General features: G+C 34.3%; 2 protein-coding genes across 2 annotated transcripts in view; one reads left to right on the forward strand and one right to left on the reverse strand.

The window, feature by feature from the left end:
- Positions 1-13,099, forward strand: part of LOC129224166 (uncharacterized) — a 245,757-nt gene that overhangs the window by 26,077 nt on the left and 206,581 nt on the right. The window lies entirely within an intron of this gene.
- Positions 1-13,099, reverse strand: part of LOC129224168 (neuronal acetylcholine receptor subunit alpha-10-like) — a 37,934-nt gene that overhangs the window by 13,581 nt on the left and 11,254 nt on the right. The window contains exons 3-4 of the mRNA XM_054858584.1: positions 9,773-9,817; positions 816-919 (exon numbers count right to left, since the gene is read on the reverse strand). Coding sequence (XP_054714559.1) covers positions 816-919; positions 9,773-9,817 — 149 coding nt within the window. The remainder of the gene's footprint in view (positions 1-815; positions 920-9,772; positions 9,818-13,099) is intronic.

Genomic DNA, 13,099 nt, shown 5'->3' on the forward strand with positions numbered 1-13,099 from the left:
TGGTAGAGGCAACTGTAAATTTCTTTCCAGCGGAAAAAGTTTAAAAGTTTATGAAAAACGAGCTGATGTGTGCATCACATGACTTCCTTTTACTCCAATTTAACATCATTTACCCATTATTGGTAATTTTAATGTGATTCAATTGTTTACTCTCTAAATGTCACCAACAATGGCCAAATTAAAACCAAATTTAATAAAAAATAAAGTAAAATCCGTCAAATTTGTCGCCAAGTTGGCGACAAATCTTGGCGACCAAAAAAAGGTGATATATGGCCAATGTCCGACATATTATAACACCACTTGAGTTTACATCGAAATTAACAATAATTTCCCCCCAAAAAAGGGCAAAAGATCCTCTTAGGAACATCCGAATACAGCCAAAAAGAAAGGTGCACAACTAGGCCCCACTAGGAGTCTACGTACCAAATTTCAACTTTCTAGGACGTACCGTTTTTGAGTTATGCGAGATACATACACACATACACACATACGCACATACGCACATACATACGTACATACGGACGTCACGAGAAAATTCGTTGTAATTAACTCGGGGGTCGTCATAATGGATATTTCGGGTGTCTGTAGGTTCGTAGGCATATATCCACGTGTGGTCGGGTCGAAAAAAAAAACTCAACATTCATTCGGGGGTGAAAAAAATGGAAACTAAAGCCGATTTTTGAGTGAAAATTTTTTCGCGAATACAATACTTTCTTTTTTGTAAAAGGAAGTAAAAAGCTTTCTGTGTCACTAAATTCCTCCAGTAAATAAAGGATTTAAGATGTGCTACAGCGATTTTAAATGATGACCCTTACCTGTTATGAACTGTCAAGTCTGGTAGCCATATGAAGTTGGTTGGAATTTGCAGCAGGCCGCTGTATTCTGATGTTTCCCATTTAAGCCTTGAATCCGTCCAAGTCTTGAATAAAAAATTAATATTGTTTGCTTTTGCAGATAAATCTAAGAATGCTTCAGATTTTGATGTGAGAATGTCATAAAAACATGCTAAGTTTTCCAAATAAAATTCACAGGCTTGTTTTTTAAGGTAACAAATAAATATTATTGCTTTTTTCTCAGAAGTCCTTGCACCTACTACAGCAGTTTTTATAGATCATGAAAGAGAAATTCATCTAAAATTCTTAGCGTACAAGTGTTCATTTTTGACTGCCCAATTTCATCGAAAATTTGTTTTCTTTGAAAACACTTACATATTTTTATTGTAATTTAACAATAAGGAATATTACGGGGCGCGAAAGCGCCCCGCCCCGCCAAGGAAACCGAACGTCAGCAGCCAACAGAAGCAAATCCACCGCCAAAGACGAAAGGAAATAAAAACGACCAAGATTACACGACAGAACAAGTTCGGGTTTTTTGGGTTTTTCAGCCCTCTGTATCTCAGCCCCATGAAGACCCCCGGAGTTGATTTTTGGTACACTCAATCTCTAGTGGACCCTGACGCCGTAAACCAAAATACAATCCCCTGGACCATCAGGGGGAGGAGGTATCAAAGTTATAAAATCGCTGTTCAAAAAAGTTTTCGCTTTCTTTGACAGGGCTACAGCCCAGACGAAAAAAGGAATCAAGCGGAAATTTCGCACACACATTCCTTGTGCCCTACTGATGTGCCTTTTGTGCCATTTGACCCCCCTCCCCTTCCCCCCTCGTTTTTACCCCCCAAATTGTACCTTCCCGGGGTTCTATCACAGCCCCCCGGGGGGCTACGGTAATGATTTTTTGTATACATATTCTTGGGGGGCCATTGAGTACATATACAAAAATTCAACCCCCAGGGACATCATGGGCCGGAGTAACTGAAGTTTGAAAATCACTAATTTTCCCTAAATTATCATGTACTTACTCTCAGCTCATAGGGTTTGTTTATCTCGGACTGCAATTGCAAGGTTAGAACAGATCTAACAGTTATTCCAAAGTTGTCTTAGGAAATGAAATTCAATCAAGACTAAAACATATCCAACAGTTGCAACTAGACGTTAAATCGCGGATATCACAAATTTGCCACAGCGACTGCGCATGCTCGCAGACTTAGTTCATTGGGCTTTCTGTTTTCAGATTCTATGTTGTTTGTTTATACTTAAGCAGAGAAACAAATTAATGAATGAGATTAGAATTCTGCCCCCCCCCCCCAAAGTTTTGCCGATACGAAATTTCTTTCCCCCTGTTTTTCAGTTTTTATATATTTATGGAGGGAAGAAATTTTAAATGTCGGCACGAAACTGGGGTTAAACCATCACAATATTTTACGTGACAAATTATATGAAACTGTACGCATATGAATACGGCACATATAACTTTTTAATTGAAAGCGAAAAATAGCACTTTTTTATTGGTTTGCTTATTTTCTAAATTAATGGATTTTTCACCAACAACACATAATGAATTGAAAATATATGAAATACGTGTGTGGATATCCGTGCTTTGCAGTAATTTGTTAGCTGAAAAAATTTTTGCAATTAATTTAAGCAAGACTTTCAATGAGCTAAGTCCACGCGCAACATGCGCTTTCGCTATGGCAAATTTGGGATATCCGTGATTTGACATCGAGTAAAGTTGTATAGATCTTCTGACACATTCAAATTTAAAATATTTAATGGCTTAGTTTTTTTTTTTTTTTTTGCTTGGTGATAACATGCGTTATTTCGTTTTTTAAATGAACTTTTAAACAAAACTAGGTATTAAACAAGACAAAGACTTCTATCAAGAAAAAGATAAATCACCAAACAATTAAAATTATCCCATAAAACGTAAAATAATCCACGATTTAAGAAAAAATGAAATTAAACAAGAAAGTGAAAAGCTAGATTAAAGTAGCCCTCAAGCTGTAACACATTTAAAGAAACCTTCATGAAAATGTTGAATAATCTGTCAAAATAAGAAACTGTAGTAGAATTTATTGCGAAGTTGTAAAATACTTGAAAACAATATAATTTAAAATATAGTATTTTATTATTCAAGAAGTTTTCTTTGCAACAGAGAGGATACAAGGATTGCAATAAAATTTAAACCGTCCAATTCTCGCAAAATGAACATAGAATCTTAATAGTCAGAAAATAACTTGACGTAAAATTAGGCTAACCATTATTGTTCCTTAAAAACTCAAAGCAGCGTTGTTTCAACTGAAAATTTTCTGACTTGAAGTTCTCAATTCTAAAAATATAGACAAAGTAATAATATCAATGCAAAAAGATGTGATATCTGATCAAAAACAACCCTGTTGTAAAAATTTCCCCGCCAAGAAAAACTTTAACTTTTCCGCACAAAAAAGAAAACCTGCATCCTAAACCCAAAAACCCTCAGCCATAAAAAGTTATGATATCTAGTTTGCCCGCCAAGTATCTGCCAAACTATCATCCTCCCTCTTCTCCTTTTTCATCACAGCTACTTCCATTAGAACCTCCTCCCACCTTCAACTCCTCAGAAATATGGATAGATCTTTTAAATTGTTTATCTTATTTGGCGGGAAGCTTTTCAAAGTGAAGTGGTTGCTTTGGTGAGCAAAAAGCTTCCCGCCAAACAATATAAACAATTTAAAAGATCTATCCGTATTTCTGAGGAGTTGAAGGTGGGAGGAGGTTCTAATGGAAGTAGCTGTGATGAAAAAGGAGAAGAGGGAGGATGATAGTTTGGCAGATACTTGGCGGGCAAACTAGATATCATAACTTTTTATGGCTGCTGGTTTTTGGGTTTAGGATGTAGGTTTTCTTTTTTTGTGCGGAAAAGTTAAAGGTTTTCTTGATGGGGAAATTTTTACAACAGGGTTGTTTTTGATGAGATATGAAATACACCGGCAGCTCAGTCATTTCCAGCCGAGGACTGCAGTTTCGTGCTTATTAGCACTCATCAGCTCGGCATAGGAAAGTGACTGAGCTGGGGATGGAAAACCTCTAAAGGAAGCCAAGAGTGCCAAACAAACTGGAAGCTAACCAGTATATTAGCTACCAGTTTGTTTGGCACTCTTGGCTTCCTTAAGAGGTTTTCCATCTCCAGCTCAGTCACTTTCCTATGTCGAGCTGATGAGTGCTAATAAACACGAAACTGCAGTCCTCGGCTGGAAATGACTGAGCTGGCGGTGTATGACATGTATTTCTGATTTAGCCCTGGCTATTGGGCGGTAATTTACTGAATGAGGAATATGTTCGTAAATAAAGTCAAAGAGTAAAATTTATTAAAAATTAGCTTAGTAATGCTGTACTTTTCTGTTGAAAATGTCATACTTCCGGTTCAATTTGTTAGGAATTTCCAGCTTTAAAGGTTTTTTTAATTTGTTTCTTTTAATGTGACATTTATACTTTTATATTAAAATTTTAAAACCCATAAATAGTTTTAAATTTTTTGTGGCATTATGTATCAAAACACATTTTATTTAAAAAATTGCCCGATTTAATTTTAAAAAATTAAATTTTAAAAACATTGGCGAGTAACACAAATGTAAACTAGTATGTTGTGGCCATGCATCACGAAACTTTTTTCTTATGAATTCTGACCCCTCCCCATACTTGAGGAGAAAGCAATATTCCCAGAAAAAATAAAATTCCGCACACAAAAAACTTGAGGACCGTCCCAATGGGATGGTTTCCTTCAGTCAAAAGTAGTACTTTTAGTCACTGAAATTGATAGAATAAGCAAAAAAAAAAAAAAAAAAAAATGCCACTGACCCAGAAAATACTTTTATTTTCCCAACAGTTATTTTTCAATTAATTTTTTAAAATGTCCGATTTTGCAAACAAGACGGGGTCTTGATGACGTCACGAATGATGCTCTTTGGCGCATTTGGTACCTTGTTTCCACGTTATGATAATCAAGAAGCTAATTAAAATTGCGCTCTACGCTTGCTATCAACCATATCGTTGCCAATACATGTGAGTAAAGATGCGAATTAAATATTGTGGTGTGTGAATGGCAACACAGAATGGCATTTCATCATTTCTGATGTCATCGGCAGGAAATATAAACAATGAAAGCTTGCCGATTTAAGTTAAGGCCTCTATATATACGAACCGACGCATCAGCTTAAGATTAGCCTATCTATATAGCGGCTCTAATTTAAGTATTTTTTTAAAAATATTAAACTTAAACAAATTATTTAAAAAATGATTAGATCCTATGTTTATAAGCATGTTCTTTCAGAAAAAAATACTTTTAAAATTTTAGAAACGACCTCATTTCCGAATTATCGCAAAAGCAAAGCAAAGATCGAAAATTGGAAGTTATTTTAAAAGCCTTGCTTGAATTAATTACAAATATTTTATTTGTTAACAAACATAAGATGGCAACAGTTAAAAATTTTAAATCATTGAGATAATGTTTCCGATACAAATAAAATCTCGAGAAATCATAGACTAATAATAAGAGTAGACCGAGCTTTCTCATTCTTGCTGATAAAGAAAATTGGTTCATAGATGTATCATGTGACTAGTGGAAGGGCTTGGCGAAGACTTTGGCAGCATGGTTGCTAGATGGCAGCATTATCTATAGTTTGGCACTCGACATGTATTTTAAGACAATGTGTTTTCATTAAAAAAAACTTCCAGGTGCAGAGATTGAACTGTTTTTCTTTTAGTTATGCATTATTTTGACATTAGTAATAGTTTTTGATCAGTTTTCGGTAACTTTTATTTCATTTGGAGCTGTCAGCGTTGGCGTGAACGAAATGGCGTAAACGTTTTGCGTTAACGCAAAAATGTACTAATCGGTATCTTAAATTGAAACTGTAGGTAAAAATCCTACCGTTTGCTGATTCTTCTTAGTCGCTTGCATCTTTTATTGCTTAGAGAGCAGGGTTGGCCGGATTGGACCCAGTTGGGTCGGACCCAATGGGTTTTTTTGAAAAAAAAACCATTTAAAAAAACCCATTATTTAGCCCACTTTTGGGTTTTTTTTAATTTTCTGAGAAGTTTTTAAAAAAATTAATTTAAATACTTTTACAATTTAAACTTCTTTTTCATTTCTTCTTCACCACAGACATTGGACATGAAAAATGAATTTTTTGAAATAGTATTTCTCAACTCTTAACAGCATTAAAAAAATGTTTCAAAGATTTTAAATAAATATATTTAACTTTTTTCTTTAACTGATAAATAAATGGACTCAAATTATTTTGACTAAGTCCTGTCACGTCTGATTTTCCCAATATTTGCAGATTGTGCAGAGGAAACTACCCTAGCTAAAAGGCTTTCATGTGAATTATTTCCTGCAAACAAACACGTCGCAAATCTCGAATAAACACAAGGTATATTTTAGAAATTAACAGATTTTTCAAACAGTCGGGCAGAAAACGGAACAGGATGTACAGTATTTTCATTATCTTACGAAAAAGTTTAATATTTCTTAGTTTGCACACAGAAATAGAAAAACTGGCAACATAAAATTGAAAGAAATATCTTGATTAAGCTGGAATTCAGTAAAAAGGGAGTAAAAACTACTCGAGGTTCTACAGTAGTTTTGCATAAAAATGAAATACAGGAAAGTAAAATGCAAAAAAAAAAAAAGTAGTAGCAATTAAAAATGAACAATAGATTTTCTCACTCGAGAAGTAACTTTGCCTTAACTGTTGGTAATCATGAAAACTAAAAAATCTGAAACTTCACCATTCTTGGGTTTTGTCGTCTTTTATACTTTTCTTCAGAAAACGCTGAATTTTAACTAGTTTTCCAGCTTTTGTACCCCAAGACAATTTTTGCGCTTTGTCCATATACTTACGCTACAATATGCTACAAGTACCCCACATTTTCCCTAAAAAAAAGACAAAAAACCCACATTTCTTTCAAAAAACCCATCTTTAGTTGGGTTTTTTGGGTTTTATTTAAAAAAACCCAAAAAACCGTGGGTCCATATGCTTTTTAAAAAAAACCCGGGTTTTTGCCAACCCTGTTAGAGAGTTATTGAAATTGACTAAAGAAAATGCACAATGCTATCTAAACGGAAAAACTCACTATATTAACAAAATATTTACAACTTAGAATAACAAATTTACAAATCGGACTCCATAAAAGATCATTCTTCCGTGTTCCACCAATTCTATTTATTTTATTTCGCGTTGGCGTTGATCGTCTGCTACGATTAACGCCCGCTGTTGCTAGGATATCCACCAGTCACATGGTTTGGTTTATGAGCAGCAAAAGGGTTGCCATAGCTCGGTCTACTCTTATTATTAGTCTATGCGAGAAATACGCAGTTGAAGTAGACGTCAAATCCCGGTTATCACAAATTTGCCATTTCAACTGCGCTTGCGCGCGGACTTAGCTTTTTGGGCTTTCTGTTTTAAGATTTTGTGTTGCTTGTTTATATTTAGGCTGAGCTCGAGTCCCAACAAATTAATGAATGCGATTAGAATATTTTCACAGCGATTTCGTGATACATTATATGAAACTACGGATATGATTGCCTGATAATCTTTATAACGTAAAGAGAAAAATGACACTTCAATATTTATTGGTTTGAAAATATTTACTTAACGTAAACGTAAAACACGTTGTGTACGAAAAAAATGATTGGAATATGAGTACAGATGTCCGTCTTTTGCGGATATTTTACGTTAGAAGTAAACAGCAGTATTATACATTTTTATTTAGGTTGATGGTTCGGCTTTGTATTCGAAGTGATGCTGCAATTCTAGTACGCTCTTCTGAGGTTGAAAATTTGGCCCTGAAAAGGGTCTTTAATAGAAAAATCAGAGTCCGAATCCATTAATAATTAAGACTCAAAACTCAATCTTTACCGAGACCTAAAAGCTAAATCAGACAAAGCTTTGTGATTTCGAATTTTTATCTGTTGCCATCTCATATTTATTAACAAATTTAAAATTTTTGTAACTAATTTTAGCAAGATTTTTGAAATCAGCCAAGTCCGTGCGCAAGCGCAGTTGAAATGGCAAATTTGTGATAACCGGGATTTAACGTCGAGTCGCAGTTGACAGTTTATTACGATTTATCTTTCTTACTGTTGTTTGGCAAAAAAAAAAAAAAAACAGCACTTCTTGGAGCGATTGGCGCCAAAATTAAACCAGCGCTTGATTTCATATAGGTTCACATTTGTTCCAAATTTCACCCAGAATGTAGCATTATTTTTTGAGATATAGCACTCGCAATGAAAAAGAAAGAACGTTCGATTGCACCACCCCCTTTTCAGCTCTTGACGCCAAAATACAATCAGTTTTTGTACCCTCTAAGGGCTACTTGTCGTTAAATTTCTGTTTGATTCCGTTTATTATTTCTTGAGATATAGCAGTCACAAATGACGACAAAAAAAAAAAAAAAAAGTTCTGTAGCTCAACCCCAGTTAAAGCTATTAACACCAAAATTGAATCAGCACCTGTACTTGGTAAAGGCAATATATGGACCAAATTTTGTTTGATTCCGCCGGTAACTTCCTGGAGAATAACTTCCTGGAGAAACTACTTTAAATTAGTTTGAGAGATAGGTAAAATAGGTCCTTTTTGAAACCCGCAGGTTGCCAAGTCAGATTTACTCCCGGAAATTAACATTTTTGTTCCTGTATTTAACATTTGGCACTAAATATACTGTAGAACAATACGAATTAATGAGTTGAATTTTATTTTTAAGTTTCATTTAGCATTTTTTGGTAACTTTAAATGTCTTTAGCATGAAGAAACTAGCTAAACGGATGAAACTAAAAGAATATGCAAAATAACCAACCAACTGGATCCGGAAGGCGAATAATTTCAACTAAAACTAATTTCCTAGGAATACTTTTATAATCGATCTTCAACCCCTATAAAAATGAACAGAAGCGTATGCAGTACATTCCCGCCCATTAGCCAGGCCTAAAGCAGAAATACATGAAATACACCGCTAGCTCAATCATTTCCAGTCGAGGACTGCAGTTTCGCGCTTATTAGCACTCATCAGCCCGGCATAGGAAAGTGGCTGAGCTGGAGATGGAAAACCTCTTAAGGAAGTCAAGAGTGCCAAAGTCTCCAACTCAGTCACTTTCCCATGCCGAGCTGATGAGTGCTAATAAGCACGAAACTGCAGTCCTCGACTGGAAATGACTGAGCTGCAGACTTTGGCACTCTTGGCTTCCTTAAGAGGTTTTCCATCTCCAGCTCAGTCACTTTCCTATGCCGTGTTGATGAGTGCTAATAAGCGCGAAACTGCAGTCCTCGGCTGGAAATGACTGAGCTGGCGGTGTATTTCATGTATGAACAGAAGTGGTTTGTTGCTGCTTACAGGAGGTTGAATCAGGGCAAGAGCTGTTTTTCTGACCTTTAAGTTTGGACACGAGTTCTTTTAGTTTAAAGGACGTCAAAACCTAATGAATCACTTTGTCTGACATTTATATGACGTAAAATACGTAAGGGATAGTTTTGTTACCACTTATTGAATCACGGATTCAATTTCAAAAATTTTATCAAACTTTTATAGAGTCACTCTCAGAAAAACATCCTCAAATCTCACGCAGTTTTAGTCGTATTTGACGGAAAGTCTTTGAAAATTGCTCCGATTAAGCTTTCTGTCAAATTGAGTAAACTTTCCGTCTAATTGACAAAGAGTTCGTAAGATTTGAACAGGAGTTTTTTACTCAGTGATTAAAAAATCGTCGGAAAACGACAAAATGTGTATAACGATTGAAGAATCTTCGAAAGTGAGCGATGCATTTGTGAGAAGTGCATGTTCTTCCGAAACATTTTGTGTCACATTGAAACACGTTGAATGATGTTTCATTTCTAAAAACGACAACGAACAAATTACAAAATAATATTTCAAATTAAACGGTAAATAAATTTGCTACTTACCATCCATATGACTGAGTCCAATGAGAGTATGCTGACTTCTTCATCCTGTTTGCAGCAAAAAGATTGAATCAAGTGACGTCATTGATAGAAAAATATATTAAGCTAAAGAGCTCTATTCCTGACACTACAACATAACTAGTATGTTGTGGCCATCACGAAACTTTCTTCTATATTTTTCGTTCTTTTTTTTTCTGATCCCTCCCCATGCTTGACGAGGAAGCAATATTCCCAACAAAAACAAAATTACACATGCAAAAACTTGACGACCATCCCAATGTCTGAATTATTGCAAAAGCAAAGCAAAGAGCGAAAATTGAAAGTTATTTTAAAAGCCTTGCTTGAATTAATTACAAATATTTTATTTGTTAACAAACATAAGATGGCAACAGTTAAACATTTTAAATCATTGAGATAATATTTCACTCGACGTTAAATCCCGGTTATCACAAATTTGCCATTTCAACTGCGCTTGCGCACGGACTTAACTGATTTAAAAAATCTTGCTAAAACTAATTACAAACATTTTAAACTTGTTAATAAATATGAGATAGTGACAGATAAAAATTAGAAATCACAAAGCTTTCTCTGATTTAGTTTTTAGGCCTTGGTAAAGGTTGAGTTTTGCGTCTTAATTATTAATCGATTCGGTGGCTGATATTTCTATCAAACAAAGGCCATTTTCAGGGCCAAATTTTTAATCTCAGAAGAGCGTACAAGAATTGCAGCATCACTTCTAATTAGTGATGTGGATCGGGTAAATACCCAGCGGGTAGGTAAATATTTTTTGAGTATTTACCCGGGTATTTACCCAAGGCCTGGGTAAATACCCAAAAACTGGGTATTTTACAAAAAGATGCAAAAAGTGAATGAGAAATTTTTTTTAAAAATCTAAATATGAAATAATTGGTAAAACTGATACATACATATGTATTACACAGTTTATAATATTTTTTATTGAAAGACTTAATGAAATTATGAAAGAAACATATCGTGAACCGAAGAATCTTTCTTTTCAATGCCATAATTGGAGAAGATGTTTGCTTTTTTTTTTGTAACCAGTTAAGCTTTTTACTTTTTGTAGAATGGCTTTTTATATCTGAAATTTGGCTATCAACATTGATTAGGCATATCCAACACATTTATTGTGAATATCATATTAGATTGCTGAGTTGTTTCACACAATAATTCTTTAAATATGTGATCAAAATACAAATTTTAGGGAACAATTTATTGTTTTATATATGGTTGGTTATACAGGGTGTTCCGTTTTAACCTGCAAGACCTTTATTTTTGCAACCGTTAGTCCTAGATGCTTATTTGTAATAGCAAAAATATTCAAAATCTGATGCGGAGTAAAGATATTGAAACTTTGAAGTAAAAATAAAAATGAGTCAAAAATTACAAAATTTAACTTTTTATACGACCCTAGGTCCCCTAACTTATATTTAGAGAAATGATCTGCATTTAAAACTTATTGACACAAAAAACTTGACATTTTTGCAATCAAAACTCGAGGAGATATTCCATTTGAAAGTTTTAAGGGACCATGTAGAAGATGAGAATAGAACTTATTACGCTTTCAGAAGAATTACAGGTTGGAAAAGTAAAAAACATAAGGTATTTACATTTAACATTTCTATTCAAAAATTCATGCAAATATTAGGCCATGATACGCAAAACACGCTGCAAAACCTTGAACAGTTTGAAAAACCACACTCTGCACACATATTATTTTATATAAACACTCATTAACTGCTATATTTTCCCCCAAAAGATGTTACTGACGGCGAGTGTAAAGTGGTGTAAGTCACAAAACGCTGCGTTTCATATCTCAGTGAATATTGATCATTCTAATGTCAAACTTTTTTTGTTGAAATTGTTTTTCAATGGAGATTATTTCCCTAAATATAAGTCAGAGGACCTGAAGCCCATGTAAAAAGTTAAAATTTGTATTTTTTTACTCATTTTTATTTTTACTTCAAATTTTCAATATTTTACGTCTGCATCTGATTTTGAACATTTTTGCAATTGGAAGTATGCATCTAGGACTAACGGTTGCAAAAATAGAGGCCTTGAAGGTTAAAACAAAACACCCTGTATATATACATAGTGAAATACATGCAGAAAAATATTTTAGTTGAATAAGAAATTTTTGAAATAAATACCCGGGTAAATACCCATTTTGGGTACATACCCTGGGTATTTACCCCTAAAAATAAATACCCAGGTATTTTACATAACTACTTCTAATACAAAGCCGAACCCTCAACCTAAATAAAAATGTATAATACTAAGCTGTTTACGCCTAACGTAAAATATCCGCAAAAGACGGATATATGTACTCATATTCCAATCATTTTTGAAGTACACAACGTGTTTTACGTTTATAATAAATAAATATTTCAAAACGAATAAATATTGAAGTGCCATTTTTCTCTTTACATTATAAAGATTATCAGTTGTTCATATCCGAAGTTTCATATAATATATCACGAAATCTCTGTGAAAATATTTTAACCGCTTCCTTAATTTGTTGAGACTCTAGCTCAACTTAAATATAAACCAGCAACACAAAATCTTAAAACAGAAAGTCCAAAAAGCTAAGTCCGCGCGCAAGCGCAGTTGAAATGGCAAATTTGTGATAACCGGATTTAACGTTTAGTAATATTTCCGATCATTTCCATACAATTAAAATCACGAGAAATACGCAGACGACAATCTATTACAATTTATCTTTCTTATTGTTGCATTAATAAAGCTATTTTTATTCGCTAAAAAAATAATGATAATAAAAATAAATCAGCACCTCTTGGCGCGATTGGCGCCAAAATTGAACCAAAGCCTGTTTACATATGGATTCACATATATTCCAAATTTCAACCAGAACGTAGCATTACTTCTTGAGATAGGGCACTCACAATGGAAAAAAAGAACGCTACCCCCTTTTTAGCTGTTGACACCAAAATAAAATCAGCGCTTATACCCACTAAGGGCTACTTGCCGATAAATTTTTCTTTCATTCCGTTTATTATTTCTTGAGATACAGCAGTCACAATTGACGACGAAAAATGTTCTATAACTCAACCCTCGTTTGAGTTATTGACACCAAAATTGAATCAGCACCTGTTCCTGTTAATAACAACATATGGACAAAATTTTGTTTGATTCCGCCAGTTACTTCCTGAGGAAAAGCAAGCACGCGTAACTCAAAAAACGTCCCATTGCTCCACCCTCCTTGGAGGAATTCGCGCCAAAAACCAATGGGCACAAGTTCACATAGGGGCACATATGTGTACCAAATTTCGTTCGATTTCATGCGGTAGTTTT

This window comes from Uloborus diversus, chromosome 6 (assembly GCF_026930045.1).
Source record: "Uloborus diversus isolate 005 chromosome 6, Udiv.v.3.1, whole genome shotgun sequence".
In the NCBI taxonomy this organism is placed as follows: domain Eukaryota; kingdom Metazoa; phylum Arthropoda; class Arachnida; order Araneae; family Uloboridae; genus Uloborus; species Uloborus diversus.